This window comes from Anopheles nili, chromosome 3, assembly GCF_943737925.1.
Source record: "Anopheles nili chromosome 3, idAnoNiliSN_F5_01, whole genome shotgun sequence".
NCBI lineage: Eukaryota > Metazoa > Arthropoda > Insecta > Diptera > Culicidae > Anopheles > Anopheles nili.
Genome location: NC_071292.1, coordinates 6,578,576 through 6,592,434, shown reverse-complemented (window position 1 = coordinate 6,592,434; position 13,859 = coordinate 6,578,576). Strand labels below are relative to the sequence as shown.

Here is a 13,859-nt window from a genome sequence, read left to right as displayed (position 1 = left end):
GTCCTTCCGGTCTGTCGAAAGAGGGAGATTCTTTCCACCCGCTTTCCCGGGCGTTCGATCCCGCAAGGACGCTGCAATCCTGCGTCGTGTAGTTTTGATAGAGTCAGAGTAATCCCTTCTCGTGGCCTAGGGCAGATGAAGAGATTACGTGCCCGCCTTCAAGGGTAGCACCGATAAGGGACGCATGGTATGTATGTGTGTGGGCAGAAGACAAAGTTGGAAAAGTCTCGGGTTTTCTCTGCCTTCTTTCCATCTCCAAACCGGCATGTGTTTTAACTTCTTCCAGCGCCGACGAACTTCTTTAGCCCGGGAATTGTAGGGGGAGTCCTTTTGCAGCAATAACACCCTCACACACACACACGCACGAGGGAATGAGAGGCTGCAGAAAGTTACTAACCCTCTTGCGAGCCAGGCAGCGTAATCGAAAAGTTCGTACAGCGTCAAAACTACTCGTCCCGGGTGGATGGGTGGGATTGGGGGTGGTGAAGGGTAAAAGTGGGAATAAAAATTCAATTTGTGAACATGTGTGTGTGTGTGCACGGGTGCGTTTTACCAAAGGCTCGCGAAGGCTGGTGGAAAGCAAAACTTTCCACCACACACAAGCGCGTATGTCCTTCTCGTCCTCGGAAACGGGATGTCCCGTGGGGGCGAGGGGTGAAGGCGAGGTGCTGGAAAACGCGGAACGCTAGCCTATTCCGGTTCGGGCTAGCGCAGAGGGTAACGCTTCGGTTGGGATTTATTTGCGAGGGCTGCAACCCCTCGCGAGAGGTTTTGCCGATGCTAATCGCACCATACTAAGGGATGCGTTTTCGCGTTAGGGGTTGCGCGTTGGGTGAATTTTTGTCCAACCCGTCGCCCCTATAGCGTGCGTCACCGCATTGTGTCGCCGCTCGCCTGAATGCAGTCGAATTGAAATTCGACAAAAGTTTGTTGCCCGCCAGCTTGGGTGGAATTCCCGAGTGGGGTGTGGAACGATGAATCCATTTGCAGGCGAGTTCTCGAACACGAGAACGAGTTTTCCATCACCCGACGGACCCGGGTTGGGTGAAGAGCATCCTTAAGGGGTGTCAAACGCTCGTGTGTCCCTACCGTTCGGCAATAGAACCACCCAAAATCGAGCCATTTGGTAACATTCGTCTTCACGCGTTGAGTCCCCTTCGGATTGGTCCGGCGTTTTTTTTTCCAGCACCATCTGTCCTGTTGTTTTTCTCACCCGGGCGGGGAACCGGGTTTTCCTGAGTGGACAAAACCAGCGGTCTGTTGTTTGTGTGCGAGCGAGAAAGCGAGGTCTTTACCGAAAACGAAAAGGTAACGCAGCATTCGAAAGGTGCAGGAAAATTAATGGACCACGCTGTTCTCCAACGCCACAAAACGGTACCAATGAGGGCTAGAAAATCGTGGATCATTTTGCGTTCCTGCCCGGCAAAGCTTACCCGTTAGCTCTCGGACAGGACACTCCCGGGACCAGCACGGTGGCGGTCCGGAAAACTCTCTAGAGAGAGAGAGAGAGCGCTCGAGACCGCAAACAAACTGGACGCCACCAGCAAAAGTCCCTCCGACAGGTTGTGGTTCCCGGTCTGCTGTTTGCCACCGGTACGAGATCTCGGTTAAATATTACATGACCCGAGGGGGGAAGCCGCTTGGTACGCTCGCTCCTTCCGGTCTCTGTGTGTGTGTGTGTGTGTGTGTGTGTGTTTGTGTGGCGCCATTTGCCTTGTTGCGTCCACCCCGAGCACATCCGGCGAGATCCGCCGCGTACGGGGGCACGTTTTCTTCACGAAAAAAAAAAACACATGAAAGCATCCGGCCCGGTACCGAGAACCGGCAGACGGATTGGTGGGTCTTCACGAACGCGCGGGTGCGTTTTGTTTGCGCGAAGGATTAATTAATTTCAACAAACAGGCATTTAATTGATTCCCGTGGACCCCGGGTTTTTGAATCCACTCGAGAGCGAAAGCGCACCGCAGGGTTGTTCACCCTCCTTCTCGACCACGGTATCCTTGGGTTTTTCGCATCCTGCCACGGCGCTGTATTGGTGCGCAACGCGTGTGCCATGGTGTGCGTTTAAATGCCCTACAGGGACAGCAGCGCCATCAGCGGCCATCAGCTGGAATTAGAGCGCACATCAAACCCAAAACCGCAGCATCATCATCATCATCAACATCGTCGTTTGGGTCGGTTGGTTGCGTGTGTCCTTCTTTGCGGGGATTTTCGAGAGCCCTGTTCGCGGAATTATGCCGTTCGCGGTGGTGTTTGATTTTGGTTTCGGGCCCGTTTCTCGACGTGCGCGCGACCGAGTGTGAGGAACTGAGATGCTGTTGTGCTGTGTGCCATACTAATAGTGCCGTGGTTCGATCGGGTTAACAGGAGGTGACCCCGTACGCGCGTAACGCTTCACTGGGACGAACGGTTAACGCATGGAGAGCTAGTGGGGGGCTAGTGGGCCCTTTAATGTGTGTCCTTTCTGGTGCTTGCGGGTTCCTGCTGGAATAGCCGCAGTGTCAAGTAGCGCTTACATCAGCGTGTTGTGGTGTAACCCGTCCACTTTTCCATCCACCCACCAGCCCACCCACAAACTGTTCGTTAGTTCGAGGCAGAGAAAGAGAGAGAGAGAGAGAGAGGGCGTCTCAAACACCCCAGCATCACCGTCGATCATCGACGGGGCATTGTTAAAGGATAATTCGTCCTCTCACTCCGGCTTGGCGGTAAGCAATTACTACACATCGAATGGAGCACCGATGTTTGAGTCCAATTACTTACGAGACGCTCGTCCGGTTCGATCTTCCCACACAATTGTCGCTTCATTCGAGAAGGACAATGGAAAGGACACGCGGCAAGCTCGAGTTGCGTGCGCGCAGTAGCGCCATCTATCGTGTAAGCTTCGAAGCTCGCACGTAGCAAGCGTTCCAATTGAAGCAAACTTTAGCCAGAAGCTTGCCGAAAGGACTCGAACCTGTCGCAGTGTGTGTACTCGTCACGTAAACAAGGTGTAATTTGTTTGTCTTTCCAGCGATTTTCTAGCCATGGATCCACCACACAACCCGTTCAACTTTCACCTTGGTCCACCGGCTTCCCATGCCGTTCACGGCCACCATCCGGAGCCAACGCCTAGTCCTCCACAAAGTGTTCCCGGTCGCCGAACGCCATTAGGCACCGTAGGTCTGGGTGGATTCTACGCACAACCACACGCGTCATCTTCCACCCATACGGACGAGAACCGTCCATCGGGCAGTGCCGAAAGGTACGGTTTTTGAAGCGTTCTTGTTCATTTGCTCCATTGCTTTAACCCTTTTTAATGTCTTCCCTAGCCCACCACCGCACCTGCACACCTCCGTTACGGCGGGAGTCAGTGGAAAGCAGAAAAATCGACAGGGAAAATCTGTACGCCTAAACATCAACGCTCGCGAGCGGCGAAGAATGCACGATTTAAACGATGCCCTGGATGAGCTGCGTAGCGTCATTCCGTACGCACACTCACCTTCGGTGCGAAAACTGTCCAAGATCGCCACGCTGCTGCTGGCGAAGAACTACATCCTTATGCAGGCTAATGCTTTGGATGAGCTAAGAAGGTAGGTTTGTATTGCTTCGGGATAAATGAAGCCATTTCTAACCTTTACTATTTCCTCTAGACTGCTAGCGTACATACAAAGTGCTGCCGGAGCCAGCATTCCAACGGTGGACTTACGCACGATGCCTTCGGCCCTTAAGCTTCAGCAACTGCTGCAAGCTCCCCATCAGGACCTGGCGCTTCAGCCAACTGCTGGCGCGTCCTCAAGTGCAGCCGGTCAACCACCTCCACCACCACCGCCTGCACCTAGTCAGAACCCGTAAAAGTGGCAACCCACCGCCAGCAAGGCTACTGATTTCGTGTGCCCTCCTTTCTAGTCACTATGTGGAATTTTTGACAAAGCTCACCCATTTGCGAACTACTAGTTTAAGATTTGCAACGCCTGTAGTGTGTGGTTACGATTTTTCCTCTAGTCATTTTGATTTTGAGAAGGTGCATTTTGTGTTTTTACACTCCCTTTCCCTATCTGTGTATTGTACTTAGCTGCATGCCTAATGCACCCGTGTGGTTGCCAGTTTAAGTAATAACAGTGAAAATAAAACAGAGTAGCAAGTTTACAAATATGATTCTCTGTGTTTCTACACCCATTCAATCGAACCATTTACGGCTTATCTGTATTTTTGATAACTATGGCAAGGATTACAATTATGCACAGCAAAATGAAATGATGGCAGAACATTCGTACCTTGTTTGAATCTTATTAACTATTCATCAGGTTATTCATTGAACGTTTTTGATAGGAACCGTTTGTCTAGTTGAGTATCCTGATCGCCCACACTAGAGTCGCTTCACTCGAAAGGATAATGGAAAGGACATGCGATAAGCTTAGGGAGCAGCGCCATCTATCACGTTCGCCGCAAAGCTCGTCGAAAAGCTCTCCGTCTGATCAACCAATTCCAATTTGAACGTTTGTTGCAGTTCATTGATGCTAGCAATTGTTTTCTTTTAAAGTAGCATCAGTAAATTCAAATCTCAGAGTTTGTATAATAAAAATCCCCACTCGCACGAATTACATCGTTTGTGGTTTGAATTATTCTTATTCAGCCGCCAATTTGACAGTCCACCCAACTAGCCGCCTCTGCGTAAACAAACCACCAAGGTTTATTAAGCAACTGGATTGATCGTCGAAAGAGAGTGCTTAGCTTTTTACTATAATAATTCATAATCTTCTTCAATGTCTTCTGAAATTTCTCTACTATCAAATCTTACAAATGAAATCCGAATTGACATGAGTTAATGTACAGATAGGTTCATGTAAATTTCAATGTTTTTTTTTCTTTCAAAATGCGTGCTAAAATGGCCGCCAACAGATCAGTATGTACCAACCTTGCATTCAGTTCATTCATTTCGTTGACAGGCAACATCCTTTGACAGCAGAAATTGAGCGAAAAAGGAGCGATAAACAACACTCGGGTTGAATTTTACAACGTTTTACGAGTAATATTGTTCAATATTTGGATTCTTGGAATGCGTTCGAAGTGTCTGCAGGTCTAAACAATCATCTCATGCTATGTTATTAGCGTTCCGAGGAATCCGGGCAAAGTGTTACGGCGATAACGTGGAAGCCATTCATGAGGAGAGAACATCGAGGGGAAGACGATACCTCTTGCTGGCGCATTCGGTTCCGATATCTTAAAAAACGTGCCCGTTAAACTAAAGTCTTAGTGCCCTCAAAGGTCGTAGGGGATTCGGTTGATCTTTGCAATCGAACATCTTACCGTACAGTGCAAAACACTTTCGAAACCACGCGTAGTTTTGGGCGCTTCAGTTCGATCCTACGTTTACGGCGGTGTGTACTTGTCCTCCCAAGAAAGCCTTGATCCGGTGCTCATACCCACGAAGAGGAAGCTTTACTGCGGAAAAAATCGAAAGACGCCAACCAGATACTGCGTAGGACTTCCGGTGTGTTTGATGAATGGAATTTCCGAAGAACTTAGCAAAGTGCGTCATAGTGCAATTTATTACTGTAGTCGTGTAAAATTAGGCGTTGCAATATCCGCAACTGGAACAAGATCTTGTAGGAACTACCCTCTTTAGCAGACGGCAATGAAACCAGAGATTCGTGCATGCGGTAGTGCAAAATAAGTTTGTTGGATTACTGTTTTGAGGTTATCCTCCGTGATACCGTTATATGGAACATCAATAGCGATTGGGCAGTGGTACGATATTCCGTGAATTCTTGGGAAAAAAACTTAGTGACCTTTTAAAAGTTTTACCGTGGTGTGGAAAACGAAAAAGTGTTTATTGTGATAGATCTTTTGTTATCGATAGTGCCAGACAGAGAGTCATCCTTCACTCCGACGTATCCCTAAGACGTGAAAAAGCGTGTCCAGGTAATGTCCTCGTCTCGTTATTACGTATATACCTAATTTATAATCGATTTTTACCTTTGTTTGCAGTTGAGGTGAACTCTCCGGACATTTTTCTTATCCACGAGTCATGTAAGTTATGCTTATGCGTTTTCGTTTTAGGTGGTGGGATTTAAATTTCATAGAAATACATAAGATTAAGACGATCAGCGACAAAAATGAATGCAAATATGCCCTTCGGTGTCATCACCGTCGTTATAAAATTTCTTACACATTGATCAATGTTCGGAAACCCACATGAATCAGAAAACCATTTCGAAGCAAGTTTTAAAGCTGGTAAAGGATTATTTTTTATATTCTATGTTACATCCCTTATGATATAATTTTCTTTTCTACATAACGTAGAAAAAGAAATATGAAGTCCATCAAATGTCGAAGCTAAGATAACCCAAATCGAGAGGAAAAAGTATGGAAACATCTATGGACTAACAATTCTTCTCTTCTTCTTATAAAAAAACGTATCAACCGTTGTACGGAAGTCATGCGTACATCAAATGTTGAGCGGCCGGCCTACCTTGTTAAAGTATTCTATGACTGAACAATTTTCACGTAGACGTAGTCGCCCATATGAAGAAACCACAGTCGAGATTTGTACTTGAAATCAACATGCAACTACTAAACTAGCAATCCTTAATCACAGAATCTGGCTCGCCAAGCTCCTGTGTACTGATCGTCCACAAAGGTTCCAAAATGCAAGTCTTTTTAGGACAAAGGATGCAAATCCTTTTAAGACAGATTTTGTGCACAAATCTAGCTAGAATGAAGGTATCCATGTGGCCGCTAAAGTAACCAATCCCATCACACCCGATTAACGAAGGACTGTTTCCATTCTTCGTTGCATTTCTCACAAAGAAGGTGAAAACCTCTAAACGATTGTAGTTCCTGATAAGTAACAAGCCACATATTCAGATAATAATTGAACTTACTCAGTCTTTATAGATATATTCGAAAAGCGATTTATGATAGATCTAATTTTGGAATTTAAATTGCGGGCTCAAGAAACGATAAGCATCGAATTTTTGTTACTCTTTCAACAATCGATGCCAATTTCTCTAGGCTGCTACTCCTACTCGAGTCTGTAAAAAAGACAGTTTAAAGGAGCTTCAGAATAAAAGGTTTTAATTCAGGGCTGATAAAATACTAGTGGTTGATGTTTTGTATCCAAATCGACACAATTGGGAATTTAAATAACCATGCATTATATCAATCAATCCAAATGTAAATTCATGAGTGTAAATGAAGTCAGCTTAAATGATTATAATGCACCGTATTGTTTTACTTTTTGTTATGTCAAAAAATGGCTAGAAATCCAAACAATTTCGAAGATTCTCTATCAATCAAACAGTGCATTATTTTGTAACGAATTTATAAGCATTAAAAACAAATAATCTCGTGTCTGTCTAACGAATATCGCAATGTTGCACTTATAATGCACATTAGCGTTGTGTTTGTGCACATGTATCATACATGTACGTGTGCTGTACAATTTTGAAGGATAGCCTTGAATAAAGATAGTATGTATGTGCTATTTTTTCATTTGTTGGACACCATCCAATTCTTATACAGACGTTCTTTCGTTATAGAATGAGCCATTTAGAAAATGGTGTCCAATCATGAAATTGCTAATGATTCACGTCGAATACGATGGTGAAAAATACACCATATGCGATAGGGTGCGTCAAAACTCTACAATTGGAACATTTTTTTTTACTTGTAAGTATCTGCTCGTTTCCATTGTTTTTTGTTATATTTTCATCGGTATATTTGACCATAGCTTCGAGAATTTGTGTTACCATTGGTACGAAAATATTGGCGAAGTTTCAATATTATCTTCGGAAAAGCCTAGATAATTTGATTTTTAATATTGCTATCTTCGATGAGCGAAAAATCAGCAAACCACCGATGACGATCTTACATCACGCATCGATCCACGATTTCCAACGCATCCGATCGTGATTCAGCGCTGCTGAGTCAGGATAAAATTACGTCAACTCGCGATCAGGATTTCGCCCCATCGATCGCTCCGGACGTAGCCCGCTACTCTTCAGCTCTTCGAAGGTTGTTGCGGCCGATGTTGGGAGCGAAAACACATCAGTCTGTGCCCCAATCGCCCCAAAGGAATGTGTAATGGAAAGGGAACTGCAGGCGCAAGATACGCTGGGTGAATTTCACTTGCCTATCGTTTGCTCTCTATCGTGCGGTGTGTGAGAGTTTCGCTGATTACCGTCGATCCAAAGTGCGTGGAGCGGTGTAGCGGCCCGAGGGTAGTTCCTGCTGATTGTACGGAAAAGCAAAAAAAAACGGGCAAATCGTGCGATACAGTGCCGCACGCATTTTACTAGGACCCGCGTCCATCGTGCGCGAACTCTGCACTACGTGGACCTTATTTATGGACGCTTACGATCGTGTTTCGTTCTTCTTTGTGAAGAGAGTGATGGCGATCATGAAGTGATCGAGTTGAGAGACGAGTTTTCGTGGTAGTAAGCACATAGCAGCTTCCTGCAAGCCAGCCCTCTAGTTGGGCTAGGTAGTGGTCGTTGTGTAGTACTTGGCCTGCTGCACAGAAAGCAGAGAGCGAGAGTTGATTCCGTGGGTTCACTAAATCAGCGTTTCCCCGCAAGCTACTTGGCCGACCGTGGTTGGTTTGTGTGAGTGTGCAAGCGTTTTCCGCGGTCGCTCTCTCGTGATCGTGACACGTAGGAGCAAGTAAAAAACATTTACTTTTTCCTATCCTATGCGTCACTCAACAAACGCAATGATTCGGCAACGATGCACCGACATGCTGTGTGTGGGATGCCCAACACAGTGTGAATTCACATAGTGGCGGCCATTTCAAGTGCATAAGTCCGGTTTGTTACCCCCACTGATGCGCCGTGGGGGTGGTAAATAATGTTGACGTCTCAATCAGCAACAGTAGCGGCAGCAAAAGGCAACAGCCACAGTCTGCAGCAACGCCTGCTTCGATCGGTTTGTCACGCACGGTTTCGTCATCTTGCGCACTCACATCAAGGCAATGGCTCTACTGCTGCATGTGTGCGCGCGCGAGAGAGAGAGAGAGAGAGAGAGAGAGAGAGAGAGTGACGCTCTCTCACTCTCTCTTGGTTATGTTGCTCCTCGGTCATGGAGCGTACACTGCGTTATACACGCGTGTACGTACATACGCCCGCCATGACACGGGCAACGTGTGCACCCTTGTTTCCACAATGGCGTTTTTGACGTCCGTGTGTTCGACAGCACGATTGACCGTGCGGCTCCATCGGAAAAAATGGACCCTTGCGATGGAGCCGCAAGCCGTGGGTAGAGCGTGGTGCAAAGGCGGAATCGTTGATTTTCTTCCGTTTTTCGTTTGCTCTCGGCAGCGATCTCTCTGTGTGGGGGGATGTTTTATTTTGCTGCTGTTGCAGCTTCAACATCTCGCTTAATGTTTCATTATTGGAACAATGGTCACCCACTGCGTCTCTCGAGAGCAAGCACATTTGTGCGCGGTGGGAAAAAGGACACTGTTGGTGCAAAAATAGAATGCCCACGGGGTCGAAGGTTGTGTGCTCACCGGTGGACGGAGAAAGAGCGGACAGAAGTCGGTTATTATCGAGTTAATATCACAGCAGAATGTCCAACGGCGCTATATATGTGGGCATGATACATGGAAAAGTAGCAAACATAATTGATTTATTTTCCATCATGCCCCCCCAGGACAGACATTCCTTGGCAGCACAGACACATGATGGATCGCGTTTTTCACACTTTGCTCGTCCCCCCTCTGTAGTCGGTTTGGTTTTTATCTATACTCAACTGGGCTTTATCCATGCTCGGATTTAACTATTACCACGTATCTTCTTGTCGAAGGTATTCCTGTGGATCATGTGGTAGTTATGTCATTTTTATCAACACGCGTATAATAGAGTACGTATTTCATGTAGAACGGAGATTAAAATTCTTGTAAATCAAACAAATTCCTCCAACAAGGCATTTTAGAAGATACATTTCATGCAGGTAATAATGTGCTGAAGTGCAGCCTTTACTTCCGTAAACCTATTTTGCCCATAAACACTAAAACCGATCAGTTAACGAAATAATATCGAAAAAAATTACGGTCTACAATTCGATGAATTTCCAAGGTTAAAGTGTCATGCTGTTGAAACAATTTAAAATGCATATTAAGCTCTTTCGCTACGCCACGTCATGTCATGAAACGATTTGAAACCCGCTCGGTATGTTGCGTGTTGTGCTTCGCTTACGATCCCTGCAGGATTCAAACCGAACGTACCTTTTTCATGCGCGTGTGTGTGTGCGCACGTTTTTTTTTCTATTCATTTTAACTCGCCTTATAAGCGAAGCTAGTCTCCACATTGAAGCCAAAGTCATGCTTTTGTGGAAGTTTTAGAAGCACACTGTTTCGGTGTGGAGGGTTTCGTTGCGATAAAGGTACGCCTTCCAGTCAACCTTATCATCGGTGGTCGTTCCCTTTCCTCTGCCACTACCAGCAGCAGTCATTTAAGCGTGCCTTCGTTACCACGGAAATCACTTCCTCGAGCACAGCCACAAAAATCGGTGCCAATAAAAACCGGATCCCTATTAGATGCCCTTCAACTGCCAGATAGCGGGAAAGCTTTTCCCCGAAGCTTTGGATCGAAGCTTTCGTAGAGAAATTGCGTTCGGAAAAGCTCTTGTTTCCGTTTGGTGTACCGTGTGTGCCCTCGTTTGTTTCACCATTTGATAGCTTTTCGAAGCAAAAGCCGGTGTGCGGACGTGGAGTGTTGTACATTTTCTTTTATTGCTCACACACCGGCCAGCGAGATTTCCTCCGTTAATCCCCCCCATCGAAAGGGGAATCGGCTTCGGATGCTGGAAGAAGTTGTCCGCAGCTTGTGTGTGGTGTTTTGCTTTTTGCTACTTCCCTGCCTCAGCTGAATAGCACTTGCCTTTCGATTTTCCTCTCTCTCTCTCTCTCTCTCTCTCTCTCTCTCTCTCTCTCTCTCTTGCACTCGCTCGCTGAACGCCAGCGGTGATGCCGCTTTTCTCGACGATGAGAATGCTGTCGATTATTTTAGTTTCTCTTTTTCCACAACCACCACCCAACGCCACCACGATTCAGTGGGAGGACGGGGGAGTTGTTCGTGCGTTGGTTTGGCTGTGCTTTCTCCGTCCGGTTTCCTTCATTTTCCTCGCCGGCTACGTACCGGCTCGTGTTGGTACCGTTAAACGGTGCGACCTCGCGTGGAAGGAAACCGATTCTAGGACCGCCAGAGATCGCATATGGTTGGCAACACTGCTGTGCACGTGAGCGCGCTAACATTGTAATATGATAGTGAAGTAGAAAACGTAAACTCACTCTACTGACCGAGCCGAATATGAGCCGAAAGAACATGAAACAAAAGCTCATCCATTTCATGTAGCGAACAACCGACGTTACAATTCATTCTGTAGAACACACCGGATGGAAAAACTTCAATGCACAATGGTACCGATCGCGCTTCACGAGGCATTGCGTTAGGAAATTGTTATTGAACGTGAAACGAGAGGAGAGAGAAAAATTAATGAGAACGTGCCAGAATGAACGAACAAAACCTCCACCCCCGATGGTTGCTTAACAGATATTTCATGAAGGATCGGCAAGTTCTCAGCAACTTCTCCCCCGAAGGGTGCTGTCTACTGCTGATGTTTTTTTGTAACATTTCGATTGGGGTTTTTTTTTGTATCGTGATAAGCTCGCCATCTGATGATACCAACAATTAATGGAGTGAAGTTGAATATCTCGAATAAAGAGGAAAGTTTTTGTAAGACTGGTTGCAAAAGGTTTTTGGTAATGAGCTTCTGCTGTGGTAATTAGCTTACGTAATTAAGATCTAGATGCCGTTAGAACAGCTCAACAAGATTGGAACGACAACGATGTATAATATTCAATTCGACGTTCCTTCTGGATCGTTTCCATTAAAGCATGGTGCCGACCAGACCGACAGCAACGACAGTTCACGATCCATTCTGCCATACTAAACTACGGTTTCGAAAGATAGCATGTTGCGGTTTGCTTTACGACACTGTGTGTGCCTGTGCGCTTCCGCTCGCTTCTTGCGCTCGCTTGGTCACATTTGCTCGCACCGCGGCCCACGGGGAGCTTGCGGGTGCTTGCGTAATGGAAAAAGGATACCATCGTCATCCGAGTGGCAAGAGTGGAATCATCAACACCCGAACCCGCGTGCCGCGCTCGCTCGCCTCGCCGGGCGTTGTCCGAGTGAAGGATACCACCCTGGATTGTTCGGGTTCCCGAACGTTGGTCAACCTCCTCCACGACAGGAGCGTACCGGCTGGGATCCTCTAAAGCTCTCCAACGGTCCAAACATGCGTGTATCCCCGCGTGATGTCCGTGTGGTCCAACCGAGCGCGATCTAGGCTCTTCTTCTCGTGGCGCAAATGTAAAAGGAAAGAGCAAATCGATACTGGGGGGTCGTGCCTGCTGCTAGGCGGTGTGAGCGAGCCAGCAGAAAGGCAGATCGTCATTCGGTGGGGCGCATTTCATCACCGAAGAGGCGAAGCAACGAAAGCAAAAAAAAATACGCGTAGGCCTCGAGTGTATGCGTGCGAGAGCCGCATCATGCTCTTGTGGGGAAGACTCGGTGGAAAAACAAGAAATTTGGGAGCCTTCAAGCTCTCCACGAGAGCGAGAGAACGGTTGTGAGCAGAGCGACCGAGGTTCCGGTGTGGAGCATACCGCCAACATCTAGGCCAAATGGCTTGTGCCCCCCAGACCTGCTGGGTTGTGTTGAAAAAAAAATGGGGAGCTCGTGTTCGTTCTCTCGAGTACACTCTCTCTCTCTCGCTCTTTGGATCGAAGTAAGCCGCGTATATTCGAAGGGAACCTCCATCCGAGATGTACGGCGGCGTTCCGTTCAGTAGTAGTTGTACCACAGAGACAGCATCACTTGTAGCAGCAGCAGCAGCAGCAGCAGCAACATCAGCATCAACATCATCGAGGCAACAGCAACGACAGCGCACTGCAGGCGAAACGTCCCATCACCCGTATCGAAGTAGCTCTCGCGCGCGAGGTAGTAAAATCGCCGCACGTTACAGCGCGTCACGAAAGTTAGTCGGCACCTCAGTGTGGTGCACCCTTTGGTTTCGATTTTTGTGTCGATCTTGTGTCTATTTTTTGTTTGGCTTCTGCGCCAGGCTTCAGCTGACCTTGGCTTTTTTTCTTCTTCCCTCCTCCGAAGCACAGATCGATGAGATGGGGTTTGTCGCCTCCATAGCGCCGCTAAATCTGGCACGATCGATCGAGAATCCCTCACCGTCGGTTGCTGTAGTACGGCAACAAGCATAGTCACCGCAGGATCATAGCCTACTCGACGGATGATTTGAACAGGGCTCCTTTTGGGAGCATTTAATATGCCAAGGTCCTGCATCTTTGCAGCAAGAACGGAATTGCTAACGTTCCCTGCGGCTGCATATGAGCTAGAGTCGAAGTGGAATTTTGGATTTATTATCCTTTCCAGTTTGAAGCTTTTATGACCACGAAAGATGGAATGAGGGGAGAATCACGTTCTCGTCAATCCAGTTGTTGAGGTTTTTTTCTTCTTCTTCTTTCACGTCCACTTTCGTGCTGGTATTAATATTGCTCAGAACATAAAGTTCTTGGGGAGCACTCAATTCTGAAATCGACAGCAGAATGGAATGCCCGGTAGGTTTGATTGTGTTGCCATCGAACTGGCGAAACATTTCTTTGCTGGATGCTTGAATCAAACCCGTAAGATGATAAGGCCGGGTGAAATGCCAGCTCAATGCTGCTGCTGCCGACGCCGCCCAGGTATCGATGTTGGTTCCAAGATGTAGTGAAAGTGCGAAAATAGAAAGAAGATACACTCTTCAGCAGATGGCCCTCGCAAACGAAGGTGCACTTGCTGTAGTTTCACATTTGCAGGCTTTAC

General features: G+C 47.0%; 1 protein-coding gene across 1 annotated transcript; it reads left to right on the top strand.

The window, feature by feature from the left end:
- Nucleotides 1-2,193: 2,193 nt before the first annotated feature.
- On the top strand, nucleotides 2,194-4,128 carry LOC128723215 (class E basic helix-loop-helix protein 22). The gene is made up of 4 exons (XM_053816933.1): nucleotides 2,194-2,705; nucleotides 3,011-3,241; nucleotides 3,309-3,569; nucleotides 3,630-4,128. The coding sequence occupies exons 2-4, from the start codon at nucleotides 3,024-3,026 to the stop codon at nucleotides 3,829-3,831; spliced, it is 681 nt and encodes a 226-aa protein (XP_053672908.1). The 5' UTR covers nucleotides 2,194-2,705; nucleotides 3,011-3,023; the 3' UTR covers nucleotides 3,832-4,128.
- Nucleotides 4,129-13,859: the final 9,731 nt, after the last annotated feature.